This window comes from Vombatus ursinus, unplaced genomic scaffold, assembly GCF_900497805.2.
Source record: "Vombatus ursinus unplaced genomic scaffold, bare-nosed wombat genome assembly UNPS02008961.1, whole genome shotgun sequence".
NCBI lineage: Eukaryota > Metazoa > Chordata > Mammalia > Diprotodontia > Vombatidae > Vombatus > Vombatus ursinus.
Genome location: NW_020948739.1, coordinates 10,782,388 through 10,800,893, shown reverse-complemented (window position 1 = coordinate 10,800,893; position 18,506 = coordinate 10,782,388). Strand labels below are relative to the sequence as shown.

Genomic DNA, 18,506 nt, shown 5'->3' with positions numbered 1-18,506 from the left:
TATTTTTGTCATTTGTACATCAATAAAATCACAATCACAATAGCTTAAAATTATATAATGCTTTACAAATATTTCTTTCACAATAGTACTGAGAGATAGGTCGTACAGGTAGTAATTATCATTACTATTTTACAAATGAAGAAACTGAAGCACAATGAGGTTCAGGGACTTTCCATGGTTACATGGCTACTAAGAGGCATGTAACTTGACATACTTAAACCTAGGTCTTCTAAATCTGAGTCCATTACTTCTTCTACTATACCAACAGTCTTTATTTTCCAAGTTATCCATGTATCATATTTAGTAGACACTCTTTGTGAAATTTATAAGCTAGGTGAGATGGCCACATTCTCTCCAGGCCTTGAGTCCTAAGTGAATAACTTGACTACATGACACTGTTAAAAATACAAGGTGAATGTGCAGCCCCTAGTCATATAACAGAAACCTGGAATGAGGATATAGATAGTACCATATAAGGTATTAGCTTTCAAAGACCTGTAACATGTTCAGGGTATAAATTAGGCACTATAAACCTATCCACTTTGAATGACTAAATACATTACTTCTGGCCTTTGGGTGATATGATAAATCCGAATACGCCAGTGCTGAGAAAAGGTGTAGTTTTCACCTCCCAGATTCCTCCCTGACATATGGACTGCTACTGATCTAGGCATGTCTTTATGGGGAATGAGGAGGGGGGAGGGACTATAAACCTTAACTGATTAATGCATTATATATTATTAAGTGATCACATTTATACTTGTTGTCTGAGAAAAAAGAGGGTTGGGTTTTGCTTTTTGTTTTTGTTTTTGTTTTTTGGTGGGGTTTTTTGCCATTTGCCTTGTTGATTCAATCTCATCAAATTCCAACCCTGACCAAAGTGTACCTGGTCTGGAACACTAGACAAAAAGGAAGGATATAATTTATTGCATCTATAGGAATAGCCAGTTCAGTATCATTTCATTGTTTTCTCAATCATTTGAAATATTTTGCTTCTAAAAGCCCTAGGGTTAATAGTCTTTTCCAATAGGTAAAATATTAATATATTCTATGGGCTATATGAAATTTTAAAGTTTAAATATAAAATATATGTAATCAACAGGAAGAAAAAGGTTCTTTATTGGCACCTCCCCTGGATCACATAGTCAGTATTTGTCAGGGGAAGGAATCTTTTTGATTCAAGGAGGTCAGCTCCACTTTGCCTTTTAATTTAAGGTTTAAAATCTTTCTCTTATGACATTTATAAATAAAAAGGTAATCATGACATAGCTGCAAAATTTTCACAATTAGCACTTAAGCATTTTTTTTTAACGTGGAGTTAATATTAACTCTGGAGAATACAGAATTAGTAGCATACTGAAGAAGTTTGTCCTAGGACAGATGCAAATACTTTATTTAGTAATCTGATGGTATAACACAGGGGTTCTAAATCATTTTTGGCATGAATCTTGTTGGCAATCTGATGAAACCTATGAACCTCACCTCAGATTAACATTTTTAAAAGTATAAAATAAAATACATAGGATTATAAGGCAAACCAATTATACTGAAATACAATTATTAAAATATTAAAAAAAAGCTCAGGGAACTGTGGTTAAGATCACCTGGTATGGGGTAATGTTTATTAATTGGACCATAGGAGTAATATAATAAATGTTTTTTATTCATTCATTCACATAAGAGCAAATTGAAAATCAAACGAGGTCATGTGGGAAAAGAGTAGAGAGTGTTCATCAAAATCTTTTAAATTTCCCTACTGAAATATGATTCCGTGTTTGGTTTGCCACATGAGACCATTTATGATCCCCATAGCTGCCAGTGCCTCTTCTATACATAGAGAATTGTGCTCATATATGTAGTATGTGTGTGTATGCACTCACTTGTTGTCTCTCCTAATAAACTCAAGTTTCTTAAGGGCAGGAACTGCTTAAGTTTTGTCTTTTGTATCCTCAGTGCCTAGCACAATTGCTTTGAACAAAGTAGTCACTTCATTATTACTCCTTGATTAATTTATTTACATATATACATTGCTTAAGATGAAGTATGCCTTAGTGGATAAAGTGCTAGTCTTGGGAGTCAGACCATGATTCAAGTCCCATTTCTAATACGTACCAACTATGTGACACTGGGCAAGTTATTTAACCTATCAGAGCCTCAGTCTTTATCTAGTCTGCAAAGTTATAGAGGGGTTACAGATTGTGTTTGTGGAGAGAGTTCATAATGGTGATTAAATTATGTATAATTCAGTATAAATAATATATATATACACATTATATAAATTATGTACAATTTTTGGCTGCCCCAAATTATTTAAATATTCTACACCAAAAGATTATTCATGTATCTTAACCAAAAAAACCCCAAAACACAGCCTTTTCAACAAATTAAAACACACATGCATATATACATCCAGTGGGCTACCAATAAATATTAAAGAAGTACAGGAAGCTCTCCTGTATTTGGGGGAGCTCCTTTATGCCCTGTGTAATTACCTGGGCAAGAATCATACAGTTTGAGAATATGTCAATGCATTGTAGTTCACACTGGCAGAGGGAGTACACACATCGATGTAACCACAGATCTATTGAAGTATTGAATATATCTAGTAAATATTTGATAACAGTAATTTCTAAGCAATTAAATATCATTTAAAACATATATATTTTCATATAATAATTGTGACAGAATCACTTTCATGTAGAATTTTGGACATGACTGATATTTAGAAACATAAACAATTCTGATTTGTAAACCCATTTGTTTTAATATTTTTGCACTTGTTTTCAGAAATATTTTATTTTTTCTCTTGTCCCTACCTTCTGTCTGGAAGAAAGTAAATTTTAACATAAGGATTCCGTGGTCTCCCATCTTCCCTGGAAGGGAGATCTTTTGCTCCCAAAATTGTAACTATCAATTGATGACCAACTTTGTCATACCATAGTTTTATCTGAAAAGGAAAAAAAATATTAATTCACCCTTATTTCTAATAGAATGGCATAATGTTTATAACCCCACCCACTAAGTTTATCTTTCCCCCTTTACCAACTTATTTTTGGATTAGCACAGAATTCAAATTGTACTATTCCATTTAGCAAATTATATTGGAAAAAATGAAAGGATATGCTATAATAACTTCAATGTACTAAAACTGTCAATTCAGATATATCAAAAAGAATAACTTATTTTGAAGTCTATGCAGATTACTTAGAATTTCGTTTGTAGGATACATTTAGAATATACTTAGAATTGTGTTTAAACACTTTTTGTGTAACTTTAAACAATTTTACCATGACCAAGGGTAAAATTTATGTAAATTGTGCCACATGTCATAGCTCAGAAGTAGCAAAAAAGATATTTCTGCACTCTATATCGGTAACCTGTTCATATAGTTCAAAAGGAATTTTTAGAAGTATTTAGGGTTATTACATAGAAGACAATTCCAAGATTTAAAAGGAGGCTAAGTAGCAGTTCCATACAATGAACACTATTAATCTATCAGACCCTAAAATTATAATATAGTTCTTCAGGACATAAATTTCATTTCAGTTGAAAAGGCCTGTTACTTAGAAAATACATTTGTCACTGATTTAGAATGGTACAGCAATATTTCTTCCATTTTAGATGAGGAACCTTGACATAATCTCTTAAGTACAAGGTCAGGAACCAGAAACTTATTATCTACTGCTGAATCCATTTGTATTGACAGTTATAAACTAGCCTTCAGCTATATGAATCTAGTCCAGCATTAGGGGTCATGAGTGAAAAAAGTTTAAGAAGTCCTTAGTCCATAAGTTTTGGTAGCAAAAATCAAATCCAGGTTTTGACTCAAAACTGTAATCTACTTTTGTCCCTATCACAGAAACTCAGAGTGAACCAGAATTTGGGGAGAAGGGCAGTGATCTAGGGAGCAAGAAGAAATGCCATATGTCATTCATTGGCATCTTTTCTCTGTAGCCTAAGTTTGACTCTACATATGGCTCCAAAAAACCTAGAAAGTTAGAGCACGCTATTGTAATTATTAATAAGGAATAGGGCTTGCCCAGCCTAAATAGGGGACTCTGTTCCCATACTTATTTATTTTTACTTCTACTCCTCATGGGATTAACTTTCCTTTTTTTTTTTTTTTTTTTTGGTGAGGCAATTGGGGTTAAGTGACTTGCCCAGGGTCACACAGCTAGTAAGTGTCAAGTGTTTGGTCTGAAGCCGGATTTGAACTCAGGTACTCCTGACTTTAGGCCAGTGCTTTATCCACTGCGCCACCTAGCTGCCCCTTAACTTTGCTTTTGAAACAATGAAAAGAACCAGTCTTAAATGTTTAAAAAGTTGCTGGACTCTAAGCATTATCATGCATTAGGTCTTCATATGATAGTAGTAACAAGTGTTGAACTGTGGTAAAACAAATGCTGACCCAAGTCTAAAAAAAAAACTATGAGATAGTGTTAAATTTAAAAGTAATTTTGTTCTTTATGACAGATCAGAAATATATAGATGTATGTATGGATGAATATTCAGAAGCAAATACATAGGAAAAAAGACCCACAAAGATGCTTCTGTTTCTTCACAAGAGTAAAGAAGTAATATAGGCTTTCATCTTTCTATCTAAATAAAATTATTATTCCTGTCTTATGCTGACAAATCCAATTTAATGATGTGATACGATCTTCTAAATTAAATATAGCAATATTGGGAAACAAGACTTTCCTCATCTCCAATGATATTCAGATCATATTATTAAAGCCCTTTCTTTTGGTTTTTCTGACTACTGTGCTAAGTGTACTTAGTATATTAATACAGCAAAAACTAGATGTAAACATTTCAAATTAACCTGAACCTTCCAGCTGAAGAAATAAAATCTTAAACTGAATAAACCCCATTATCAATAGACAATTTAATCGTTTTAAGACTTTTTGTGAGCTGAGACTCTAGTGCCTGAATTACTGTAAACATGTTACTTTTGCCTCCTTTAAAATCCTTAGCAGCTAGGAATTTTAAAGTATATTTCAATTATTTTCAATTATTTAAAATATACTTCAACATTATAAAATATATTTTATGTGAATAAAAATATCATATGTATCCAGATTTAAATATATATCACTTTCCTGTACATTTTCATATATGAAATAATTTTTATACCATTAGAATTTTATTAAAACAGAAATTGTGTTTGATCTTTAAATTTGTTTAATGATACTTTCACATTTAATGAATTCAATTCATCAAATGAATTATTTTTAAAAATCAACTTAAATGAAACTTTTTTTAATTTCACAAATAACGTAATTATATTAATGTCAGAATTTTCTAAGATTGTGTGATGGAGTTTTTTTAATTGCATAATGAAGCATTTGCATTGAAGTTTTAATAGCTATCCAACTTGCATTAGCAAGATGATAAAATTTTATTGTTTATATTATTTTAGCTTACACTTAAATTTTGAGTCTGTGCTTCTTAATAATGTATTAAAAGTTTGTTGATTTAAAAAAAAACCAACATGTCATCTTAATGAGTTTTAATGCTTCACAAATGTATTTGTTCTTGGTTTTTTAACCAAGAATCTTGATATTTTTAATATGACCTTTTAAAAATTTATATAGAATCATCATCTTAGCTTAATCACAATAACATTTTAAAATATTTTAGGTAGGGACTACACAATAGGAGTAAATTCATCTAGTTTAATACAAATAAATAATTATTTAATAAGTAAAATATTTTAATAAAAATAGTATTCAAAACAAAAAAAAACATGCAGCAAAGCAAGATAAGCACTGACATATTAGTAAAACCTACATTTGAGTTAATCTACGACTTAATCATTTCCTAATGAAAAGAGGCAAATAATGTGTACCCAAATGTTACCAAAAAAGTAAGTATATTATGAATGACAGATAACAAAAATATACTTTAAATTATGTTATATTTTTAGTATTTGAACATTTAATGCATGCCCCATATATAATGAGCAAAATTCATATTTTTGGTTAAGGTACAAATTTATTTGCCAGTCTTCTACTGAAGGAGCTATTAATTGGAAAATGCAAAAAAGGATATAGTACTAATGTAAATACTAATGAATGATTTAAAGAGACAGCAACCTTAGTGTAATAAGGTCAAAGATGAACAGCACAAAATTAGCTTATTTCTTTTACTATATGAATGTGTGTACATAATATGTGTGTATCCCTCTCAAACCCAAGTTTAAATACAGAATATATCATATACTCAGTAACAAAACTTAAAGCCGGTTGTCTCTTTAAATTAAATTCAATATTTCAACCCCCATGCAGAACTTTACAAGCTGCTCAGTAGATGATATGGGTTAAAGCAACATACCAAAACAATGACATTTTCCTACAATGCATTTTCCAAAAATTAACAAATAAATAAACTTTTAAGCACAACTTTAGTTTCTGTCAGGCAGACAAGGCCTTTACCTGAACCCTAGGAACAAAAGGCGTTGTTCTTCTACTAAGGCTTTGGCTCTGGTAAGCAAAATTAAAGAAAAAAGCAATAAAACAAAACCAAAAAAGACAACACGCTGAAACTAAAAGACCAAAAGTAAAAACCAACACACACAACTATAACCTTAAAAATAATTTTCACCCTTAAAATATATATTTAAACTTAAATATTCTAATGGAATGTCTAAATTAAATTTGCCAAAAATGCTAGTATATAACAAATGTAATTTACTTGAAATAGATTTAAAAATCACATTCAAAAAAGTAACATGAAATAAAAGTGAATGAGAAATAACATTCAGGTGTGAACCTTCTGAAGATAGAGTTCCAAATGCATCATAAAAGCTAAGCCTTAGAAATCAAATATAAAGAAATTCAAAATTTAACCTTTAGATGAACTAAATAGAAGAAATCATTGACAAAACTGGAGAACCATAGGCAAAACTGAAGAAAAACTGGGTGAAAAATGGGTAATAGATATATTAGTAAAAGCAATCCATGATATCCATTGTTTTCAGAATGAGTCATACCTAAAAATTAAGTATTAATAGAATTATCAAAAGCTATAAGATAAAAGTATGTCTATAATTCAATTTTATCAGTGAGTTTTATTAAATTATTCTTATCCCCATCAGCTTCCAGTCTGAAAATCATCTTAAACATTTTTATTTTACCACTATTCATCTAAAAGGAAATAATTGCTACCATTCAGACTAGATAAGCTTTTTTATGTATTTACAACCTTTGAGTGCTTATCATATGATGACAAAAATCTTTTAAATCTGTTATTTCCTTTGAGTGTTATGACAATTCCAAAAAGATGTGGATATTAAGCAATATCCCCATTTTATACTGAAAAATTATATAACTAGAGAAATCATATAACTTGCCGATAGTCACACATTAAATTGGTAGTATAGCCAGGAGTAGAAATTCAGGTGGCCTAACTTCTACACTTATGTTCATTCAACTACACCATTCTGAGGATGAATAAAAAATGTATCTATATAATTTCCACTTCTTTTGCTATTTATTTACTTTGAAACAAGTAATAGTAGACATTATCTAACCAGAATATATGTGCTTTTTCCTGGTCAAAATAAATAAACCACTCATTTATACCCAATAGGGCTGAAGGAGAGTTACTGAGCACTCAATCTATTATTTTTGCTCAGCAGGTCCTGATTCAACTTTCAACCATTTCATGGTTCTCTCCCATTTTCCCATATACAAAGTTAAATACTATTAGCACCTTCAACCTGAGGGCAGAGAGGAGCAATGTAACAGGAAGAAGTAATTGAGTGGTTCTTCTCCCCTTAAAGTAAGGGTGTTTAAGCCCTAAACAGAAAAATAAAACTGGGAATGTGAAAAGAAAGGAAATCCTGAAAAAATAATCACAATCTCTCTCTCTCTCTCTCTCTCTCTCTCTCTCTCTCTCTCTCTCTCTCCCTCCCTCCGTCCCTCCTCTCTCTCTTTCTCTCTCTCTCTCTCTCTCTCTCTCTCTCTCTCTCTCTCTCTCTCCACCTCTCTCTTACATGCAATCTCCCTCTGAGTAAGCAGTATTCCATTTTAGGTATGGAGTAGTAAAAGAATTGAGAGATGTTAAGAACTTTAGAATACAATTAACTGTGTTAATAATCTCAGTGTTATTCTCAGTAGATCACTGTTATTTAGTAACTACAGATGAACCACAAAGTTTTAATAAGGCTTGCTGAGGAAGTGACAGAATAGGAGATAAACTGAAATAATGTTCCCTTCTTATATACAGATCTAGAGTTAAGAGACCTCAGAGGTCATCTAATCCAACCCCTCATTTTAGAATAAGAAACTGAAGAGGACCAGTTTAAATTTGCACAAAATGTAGGTAATAATTAAATATCAGGGGAGGATATGTTCTCTTACTCTCTCCTCTAACTCTCTCAGTTTACAACAAAAATAACAAAGAATATTAGAGGTGGGGAGGCTATGCAAGTAAATCTCTTAATACTTTAAAAAAGAAACAAAAATACTTTAAAAAGAAACTCATTAAATATACCACTCTCTTCTATTAACTTCAAAAAAGTAGTATCAGCTCTCCATTAGCATATATAGCTTTCTGAAGTCTACTTATTTATATCTTCTGAAACATACATTTATTTGAAACTAATTACTTATACAGTGTTAAATATGTATATGACATAGTATTACTAATGGAAAAAACAAGAAAAGTGAGGTACTAAGTGACCTATTGTCATTTACATAAATTGATCCCTTGTAGGCATAATGGGCATGATCTTTTGATTGCTTCAAATGTAGAATTTGAGTTTGTATGCTTCTGTTATTCTCCACTTTTTAAGGTCATTTCCTACTATTCACTGCAGTATTGTATCCAGGACATTCATGCACCACTGTTGAAATAACCAGGAATGAAACAAATAGATTCAAAGTTCAATGACAACTTTGGTTTAAAAAAAAAAAGAGAGAGAGAGAGAATTGTAAGAGAGTGAGGACATACTCTCCAATCAGGTATGTCCTTTGAAAAGATGCATACAAATAAATAAGTATAAACAAAGCATAAGAAATGACAGAAAATTTTCTAAAGCAAAATGCTTGGGCAAAAAAAATAATAATAATGAATCAACCACAGACAATGAAGTATTATCTTCAGTAAATATGAGTTTTGGTCTGCCTATTCTACTACAAAATCAGAGTTTCTTTGGATTTTCTCAAGTTTGAAAAATATAAAAAGATTATATTTCTCTTTAATACAATCTAAAAACGAACTGAACATTCATCTATTTATGTGGTCTAAAGTTCTAAAATGGCATTTTCTTACAGAGAAAAGAGCTTATATTCAGAAACACAAATAAAAAGAAACAAAAATAAGGAAACACAAACAAAAACTAGCAAAAAAATTTTTTTCCATAAGTGAATGGATTAACATTTAATTTAGCTGGTATTCATTGGTCCTTTACAGACTTAAATACTAATTGAAGATGGAAACATTCCGTGTTTTGTTTTGTTTTGTTTCCCTTTAGGAGATAAATAGCAATCAATGAACTCAGTATAAACTGGTGTTAGGTTAATAAAAGTACAAGATGAAAGAATTGCCTCTGTCTAAATGCAAAGTATAGTTATAACCTTACAGGTTTAGTATGGTCTTTAGTTAAATGTCACTGATAAGGAGGTATAGCCTGAGGAAGATTAGAAGTGAAGGGAGTTTCTTTTGTAATGGTGACATACTATATATGCATATTTCACGTGTCTAGTAAATTCCCCTTCTCTCAGCCTATGCATAGCTAGAGCATAATTAGAATAATGCTATTGGTCTAAGCTTCCTGGAAAAGAAAATATTGGAGTTATGATGAGAGAAGTTCTTATTCCTCTTTATCCAGGTAAACATATTGCTAGAGTCCTCTTGGATGCAAAAGGCAGATTCAGACTAATTTCAGAAACATTCATAGTTAGAAGGAAGATGACTAGTATAACTAATAGAGACCTGAATACAGAATATACTGCTTTCAAATCATAAGGACGTGATACTGACACTCACTGTCAGATTAAGATCCCATGGCTTTTAAGCCAACTCTCTGGTTAAGATAACTCTCTGGAAATAAATCTTAAACCTCTACATTTAAGGAAGGTTAAATATAGCTTTATAAGTTTTCCAATCTTCTCTTTCTTGATTTATAGTCATGTTCCAAGGAAGTTTGAATTAAGGGTGAAATATTTCCCTGAATTATACCACTGGACCTGACCATTCCAGTGAATTATTAAAATGTCATTTACTTCATGTTCTACCAAGGATAGGAAATACTTTATTCTCTGGCCTGATTAAGTCTCTTTTAAAGATCAGGAATTTAAAAGTGTTGCATTTTTAAATATGGGGAATTGGATATGGTCACAAGAGGCAGGACAATCACATGTACCTATGCAGTTGTCTATGAGGTAGTTGAAGGCACAATGGATACAGGCCTAGGCTTAGAATCAGGAAGAACTGAGTCCAAATCCAGCCTCAAATACTTACTAGCTGTGTGACCTGGGCAAGTCACTTAACCACTGCTTTCCTCAACTATAAAACTGGGATAATAGTAACACATATCTTGCAGTATTTTTGTGAGGATCAAATAAGATCATATTTGTAAAACAATACTTGGCACAGTGCCTGGCCCATAATACCTACTATATAAATGCTTATTCTCTTTCCTTCTTTCCCCTACCCCCAATCAGCTTTTGTGACTATATCAATGCTTCTATTTTACCAGATTACATTTGAGAATAATTAGATATAGCTTATAAAGGAAAATAGGATATGCACCATTACTATGAAAAAGAAAAAGGGCATTTTATTTATAGAAGAAAATAATTTTTGTAATCATCTTAGCTAATGCCAACATATTAGACCACAAATTAACCTGTCAAAATTATTTTTCATTAAATTATTTGATTTTTATAGTATTTTAAGTTTCTATACTTTATACTTAATTAATTAACTAATTAACTAAAATTCTAGAGAATAGACCAGGGATTCCAAACAAATTTTTTTTCATTTTATGTAATTCATGAGTACTATTTTATTTTATTTTATTTTATTTTTGTCTAGGCAATGGGGTTAAGTGATTTGTCCAGGGTCATGCAGCTAGTAAGTCTTATGTGTCTGAGGTCTGATTTGAACTCAAGTCCTCCTGACTCCAGATCCAGTATTCTATCCACTGTGCCACCTAGCTGCCCCTGAGTGCTATTTTAAAAAACAAAAAGACTAAATTTTACTTAATTAGTCCTTTCATAAGTATAAAAAAACAAAATAGCAGTGTTTCTCTTAAAAACATATGGGTATTTTACTGAAAACATTATACCATTTAATGTCTGAATTTAAGTTGAATTTTGATCTCTAATAGTTCAAAGCAGTCAAAAGTTATTACAGGTACTTTAAACTCTATATTTCTAAAAATAATGCTCTTAAAAATAGTATAAATAATATTGATATAAGCAACTGAAATATATGGAATTATACTTTCAAAGATTTTCTTCATTGAAAATAAAAATGCATATCTGAATTTTGCATTTTTTATAATTCAGAGGTATCATAATATGATATATTAGAAATATGTAATATCATGAACATATATCATAGAATCAGTCATATATTAAAAACTTTCCCCATTCATCCCTATGCTTCATTAATTGGGGAAATAGTCTAAAATTCCTTTAAAAATACAGTTCTAGAGATAGATATAACCTACTGATAGCCTAAAAATTCATATTTTTTTTTAGAAATGAAAAAGGAAGAAGGCACATAACAGATTTCTTTAGCTTAAACAGGGCCTTTATGTAATATAAAATTTTATGTCCTTTATATATCTGAGGATGAGATTTGGCTACCATGGAACAGAGAACAAAAGACCATGACCCTGAATGTTATGACAGTAGGAGATAAAAGGCTTAAACACAGAAAAAGAAAAGTTAGCACTCTTTAAATTCCAGAGAATCTAGGTTAAATAAAGATACCTTTTCATTTGAACCAAGAAATGGGGATAGGGGGAAGTGCAATGCCCTTTAAATGAAAACCTAAGGTTGTATTCACAAAAAATCATATTTTAGCCAGAACCTGTTCTACTACAAACTAGTATCATATTTAAGAGTATTAGTATTTCAAAAAGCAAGAAAAAATTATTTCAGTGACTACATACTGCAAGTTGTCCAGACAAGAATTGCGGAACATCCCTCAACATCCCAGGACTCATGGGAGAAGTAACAGAAATGGAAGGGCGATCCATTTTTTGAGATTCAAAGGAGCTAGAGCCTGAAATGATAATTTTGCATTTAGAGTAGAAACAGCAATTTTTCATTTATATTTAACAATGCAACTTTGAAATTATATACTTCATACAAAATGCCTAAGTTACAGTGTTTTAAAGGTTGCGGCATTCTCAAAGTTCACTGTTACAAAGGGAATCTCAGAACCAACAATTCCACTTAGACTGTGCTCTGCAGCCCCGTTACCTCAGAGCTCCTGCCGCTGTCCCAGGAGCATTCAATTAGAAAACATTTGCTGAGGCCCTATCATGTTGTGTCAAATAGAACATGAACACATGAGAACATTTCTACCATAACAAATCAGTGTTAATTCAATTCACTTGACAGGTCACTTAACCACACAGTGCCCTAAGCTCCTGTCTAAGACTCAAACAATTTAGGCTCATAGATCTAAAATTAGGAGGAACCTGAGAGCTCAGCTAATCCAAACTCCCCATTTTTCAGATGAGTAAACAGAAGCTTAGGGAGTTTAAGTGACTTGCCAAATGTTACATATGTAATAAGCATAGAGGCAAGATTTGAACCCGGATCTTCTGACTCAGTAGGTGTGCTTTTTCCTAGTTACCAGAATGCATTAGTAGAGGAAGTCTGAACACTATTATTTCCTCACATTGATGAATATCACAGGTCTGGCAAAAATAAATATTGATTAAATTATTTATGTTTGCTTTAAGAATTTTTTTCTAAGTACTGAGTATTCTTTCTTCTTCAAACACCATTACCAAACTTTGCAATCTAATCAGGCACTATTTGCAAAATATTTGCAGTGCAAGTTTTATTGCTTAAGTATTTAAGTTTGAAAAGTAGAAACCTAATATTCTGAAGGGCATCTAGGTGACACAGTAGATAGAGCACTGGGCCTGGAGTCAGGAAAACCCGAGTTCAACTGCAGCCTCAGAAACTTAGCTTATGTGACCCTAGGCAAATCACTAAACTCTGTTGGCCTCATCTGTAAAATGTTACAGTTTTCTCATCTGTAAAATGAGCTGGAGAAAGAAATGTCAAATGACTCCAGTATCTTTGCCAGGAAAACCACAAATGAAATGGGGTCACAAAGAGTGAGACATGACTGAAAAAAAGTGAACAACAACATATTTAAAGGTAAAATTAATCATTAAAAATTTTTTTCTTGTTCTCCACCATGGCTTTTGGGTTTTTTGTGATTATATTGACTTGTACTAAGTTATCACACCGTACAATTATACAAATAGAGAAAATTACTGGATTAATTTATTATGAAATCCGTTATATTCTCATTGAAAAAAATGAAACTTACTAGACTCCAGTTGTGCATGTGTACTATCAGGGATTCTGGGGATATCTCTGAGGAATGAAGAAGAGAAAATAGGAAACTTTTTCAAACATTGGTACAAGTAATATCTTGGCCATTAGAAGAGTACTTACTCTACTGTTAAATTATTAAATAGTTTGAGGACATGCAAATTTATAAATTTGTATATTCATGGTCAGGGGTTTATCATCTTTCTCAAAAGGTTCAATAAATATCAAATAAATAGTCCTATTTTTGTCCTTTAGAGACGTACTACCACAAGTTCAATTAATCCAACAACATCTAAAGTCAATTTAGTATAATTCATTAAGAACATACTGAGTTCTTTTAATGAATTAAGCCATACATATAGATATTTAAACATGATGCACACTTTGGACTGGCAACAATGCATATATGTATATGTATGCATATATTGCCAGTAATATGTGTTCCATTTGAAAAGTTCCCTATCTCCTGCTGTAAAAAAAATAATTAAGGACATTTTTGCTTGAGCCTGGATAGATGTTAGGTCAAGTAATTTAATGAACCATGTAATAAACCTCAAGTCAGTTTTAGCTATCTATAACAATGTGAATAAATACCCCATAATATTAAACAAAAACATAAAAATGACAGAAATTTTATGCGAAAATAATGCCATAGGGTAGTAGTCCCTTTAAAGCCTGGAAGTTCAAACCTCAAATTGTCACTTGACTAAAACATATCAGATGTTAGCAAAGTAGGACAAAATGGATAAAGTTTTCTGAATGAGTTGTATTGTAAGACATACTTCAGTGGAAATGATTATTTTTATTCAGGGTTCAGGTCAGGTAGAATTCTAATGTTTAAAGAATGCATGGGAACAGAGTTTTAACCTTGAAATGATTTTTTAAAATTCTACCCTGAATCTTACATTCCCCTTGTATTTAATAATACTGATTAGTTATATATTATTTCTCTTCCCACAGTGGCTAATGTGTGCCTGTTGAATGGGAAAAGAATTATAGTTTACTCTTTTTGTGTAAGTTGTATGACATTTAGTCATTGCTTCTGTTATCTTTATGTGTCTTGGCTTACAAACTTCTAATAGGATAAAGGCAGTTCTCATAAAGGTGTCCTAACATGGTTTCATGTGCAAGAACATACTTTATGGTGATAATGTGTTTGGTACCAAAATGAAGAGTTACGGTAGCTGTAAGTTGAATCCTTTGCCACCGTCACCTAATTCTCAATGTTTTATATAAATAATAAGCTTTTGAGTCTAAAGCTGGAGAAAGAACAGTAATAAAAGCTTAATCATTGAGAAATTTACTTTCACAAATTTAGGAGTTGGAAGGGACTTCAGAGGTCTTTGAGTCCAACATATATGTATAGATACCTCTATAATAACTCCAACATGGGACCATCTAATCCATTACCAACTGAAACAGTCCACTACATGTTTCATTTAGGAATTTTCATTAGGAATTTATTTTTAAACAAGCCTATGTCTAGTTTCCTGAAATTTTCATCCATTGCTTATAACTCTGCCTGCCAAGTCCAAGCAAAACAAATGTAATCCCTCTCCCACTGTTTCCTAAAGCCCCATTGCCTTCAAGTTATCCTCATAAGGCAAGGGTTTATGTCCTCCACTATCCTGATTGCCCTTCTCTGGACACTCCAGCTTGTCAATACCTTTTCTAAAATGTGGTGCCCAAAACTAAACACAATACTCTATATGTTGTTTGACAGGGGAAAATAGAGTAGGACCATTAACCATCATTCATTCTCTTGATACTCTCTTTTTCTTACTGTAGTCTAAGATTACTTTATTTTTTTTTCTTTTTTAACTTCCAGGTTACACTGCTGACTCATACCGAGTTTGCGTTCCACTAAACCCCCCAGACCTTTTTCACATGAACTTCAATCTATCTATTTATTCCTTGTCTTATCTTTATGAAATGATTCTTTGAATCCAAGTGTAAAACTTGTTTTATTAAAAACTATTATATGTTTAACTTTTCATTTTGGTATCAAACATATTATTAAAACCAAAATGATATTAATAGCATAGTTTTCTAGTATGTTTTTTCCTTGTATTTTTCATTTATTTATCCTCCCTCTGTTTATTAATCTATCAACAATAAAAGAACACAGTAGTGATCATGCCAAGGGATCAACAGATGAACAAATCAACACTAGTAGGCATAGACATATAATTTTTATAATCCCTTTGCTAGGAGGCACTGAGAGTTAGTCTTTGGACGTGGGTTTGAGCTATGTTATTTCCAAAGGACCTACTCAACTCATAGCTACTAAAGAAGAGGGAGAATCTGACAGTGGCTATGGAGAACTAAGGGTAATATATCACTGCCTCCAGGAGCATGCATTGTAGGGACAGGATTGAAGTAGATGAGGGTGAGTGACCAGGACTGACTGAAAAATGGCTTGGGGTGGCAGGGGAGAGAGTGAAGCTGATCTTTGGTAGACTAAGATGTAGTATCACAGGGCTGAGGAGAAAAAAGGGGGTGGGGTGGGAGATTGTTCACCGCTAAGGAATGAATCCAAATACAGAATCAGTTAATGGAAGGCTGTCCCTGGATGAAGACAGGTAAAGACAGGTAAAGAGTTTGTGTGTGCGTGTGTGTATAAAATTCAACATTCTTTGGACATGACTGGGAAAGTGTTACGGATTCTCCATGTGGGAGAAACTTAAAGACATGGGCCACCAACTTACCCAATAGGCCTTGAAACCACAAGTTCCACTTGTGGCTCTGGTTTAGACTCTAGGACGATGTTGTAAACTTCTTCAAAGGTAGCTCCCTGCAGTAGCCTTCCACTCCATTCTAACACCTCATCACCTGTGGTTTGGGCAGGAATAATCTTAGAAGGAAAAACTAACCTCACGAATTGAATTTAAAGCATAAATAATTCTTAGGTACCATTGGACTACACAGGACAAAATTAAAACTGTAGAGAGAAAAAAATACTATAGAGCAGCTCCAGTGGCTTAAAACGTGATGGGCCAAAAGAATTAGCATATTCACGAGCAAAAGAGACAATTTTAATACAAAGTAAACAATAAAGGAAGATGAACATTATGATAAATTCATCTATAATACCTTTGTAGTGACTATAGTTCTAAATTTCACAAAATCAAAATTGGTTGCTTGTATAAAGATTTCTGGTCCCTACATTTGAGTGTGTGTATGTTTATGTGTATAATACATACATATATACTGTATATATGTATATATATATATATATACAGAAGGAGTATACATATACATACATATATGTATATGTATGGATGTGTGTATGCTTGTGTAGCTGATCCTCCTCTTCAAGAACTGAATTTGGAGATTTCTCACAAATTTTGATTTTTTTTAACCATTAATTTGTTTCCTACCCTACAAGGTATTTATTTCCTCCCACAAATTAGAGTTTATAATAAAATACTATTATGAACTAAAGAGGAACAAATATAAGATTGAAAAATTAAAAGTACTCTTAACAAGTATGATTTAGTAAATGCTAGTAATAATCTCACTACTGATTGAAGATTTGTATGGAACATGAGTGAGCATTTCAGTACTAATCAGATCACATTCCAAAGTACTGTATTTTTCATATTTTTCAAGTTCAGGATCTCAAATAAACAATCTAAGGTAGAAACATACCTGGTCTAAGATGCCCCACAGTATCAGCTAAACTTCCTTTTTTAACTTTGGTGATAAATGCACAGAGTCGACCTGATTCAGTCATCTTTCCTCCTACAACCTGTTTGAAATAGGAGAGTTTTACAATAGGATTAATATTAGGATGAATAGTGTTAAAAATTCAAGTGAATGTCTATTAGCTATTCTGTGTCTTCAAATGTAACCTTTGAATTCAATTAAATTTAAATTAAACAGGGCAGCTAGTTGGCACAATGGATAGAACCCTAGGCTTGGAATTAGGAAGACTCATTTTCATGAGTTCAAATCTGGCCTCAGACACTAGCATGCTGTGTGACCCTGGGCAAATCACTTTACCCTGTTTGTCTGAGTTCTTCATCTGTAAAATGAACTGGAGAAGGAAATGGCAAGCCAGCCACTCACACCAGTATCTTTGCAAGAAAACCCCTAATGTGGTCAACAAAGAGTCAGATATAACTGAAAAACTGAACATCAACAACAAAGCCTTTACAATGTAATTTTATCTAAAAGATGCATTATTATTTTTAAATTCAATATTTCCATTACTATCAGTCATTTTCATGAAGTAGGTTCTGTTCTTTGTGATTCAACTTCCTTCCCAAAGGATATGATCTACCTTTAAATGAAAGAAATACCTAAGAAGACCCTGAGCCAATATCATTCCAGGCAGATAGATCTAATAAAGATCCTAAATGATTCAGGCCATTCAGGCCCACAGAAAGATAAGGAAAGGGCTCTCCACACAGCCCTATTCTTATATGATACACAGAATAATAACCTGTGATGATGATGATGATTACTAATAGAAATTATAAGAGCAAATATTAATACACTTTATTTTAAGTTAGTATAGAATCTGCACTAACTCCTTAACCTGGTTCCCACTTATTGGTTATGAATCACAACACCCTGGTGATGTTCCAGTGCATTCTGATTAAGCAATCCAAGGGGGCTAGTTGAACAACCATCAACATCAGTAAGATTCTGACATTTTCTTTCATAGGCCGGCTCATAATCACCATTCAGACTCTACGGTTCTAAACCACTAACAACTAAATCCATATTGCTAACAAGTTCTTTTCGATATCTGTTCCAGAGAGCTCCCATGCTGTCACAGGTTAAGGAAATAGAGAGAATGGCTTTCACTTTGCTCTCATGCTTGTGTCTTCCCACTGTCAGATACTCATGTATCAGTCCCACTGCTGACATCAAATACCTTACAAGTCAATTTATATTTTCCAAAAAGCTTTACATATTTTTAAATGTTCTCAATCAATAACAACCTGTTAGAAAACT

At 32.4% G+C, this 18,506-nt stretch overlaps 1 protein-coding gene across 34 annotated transcripts in view; it reads right to left on the bottom strand.

Moving 5' to 3' along the window:
- Positions 1–18,506, bottom strand: part of RIMS2 (regulating synaptic membrane exocytosis 2) — an 850,283-nt gene that overhangs the window by 402,916 nt on the left and 428,861 nt on the right. For 27 of the 34 annotated variants that reach the window (XM_027849901.1, XM_027849890.1, XM_027849897.1 and 24 more), the window contains 5 exons: positions 17,193–17,292; positions 16,250–16,373; positions 13,537–13,583; positions 12,134–12,246; positions 2,817–2,947 (listed from right to left, as the gene is read on the bottom strand). In XM_027849901.1, coding sequence (XP_027705702.1) covers positions 2,817–2,947; positions 12,134–12,246; positions 13,537–13,583; positions 16,250–16,373; positions 17,193–17,292 — 515 coding nt within the window. Of the gene's footprint in view, positions 1–2,816; positions 2,948–6,437; positions 6,486–12,133; positions 12,247–13,536; positions 13,584–16,249; positions 16,374–17,192; positions 17,293–18,506 lie in introns of all 34 variants that reach the window. The other 7 variants (XM_027849888.1, XM_027849889.1, XM_027849894.1 and 4 more) reach the window with 1 other exon arrangement.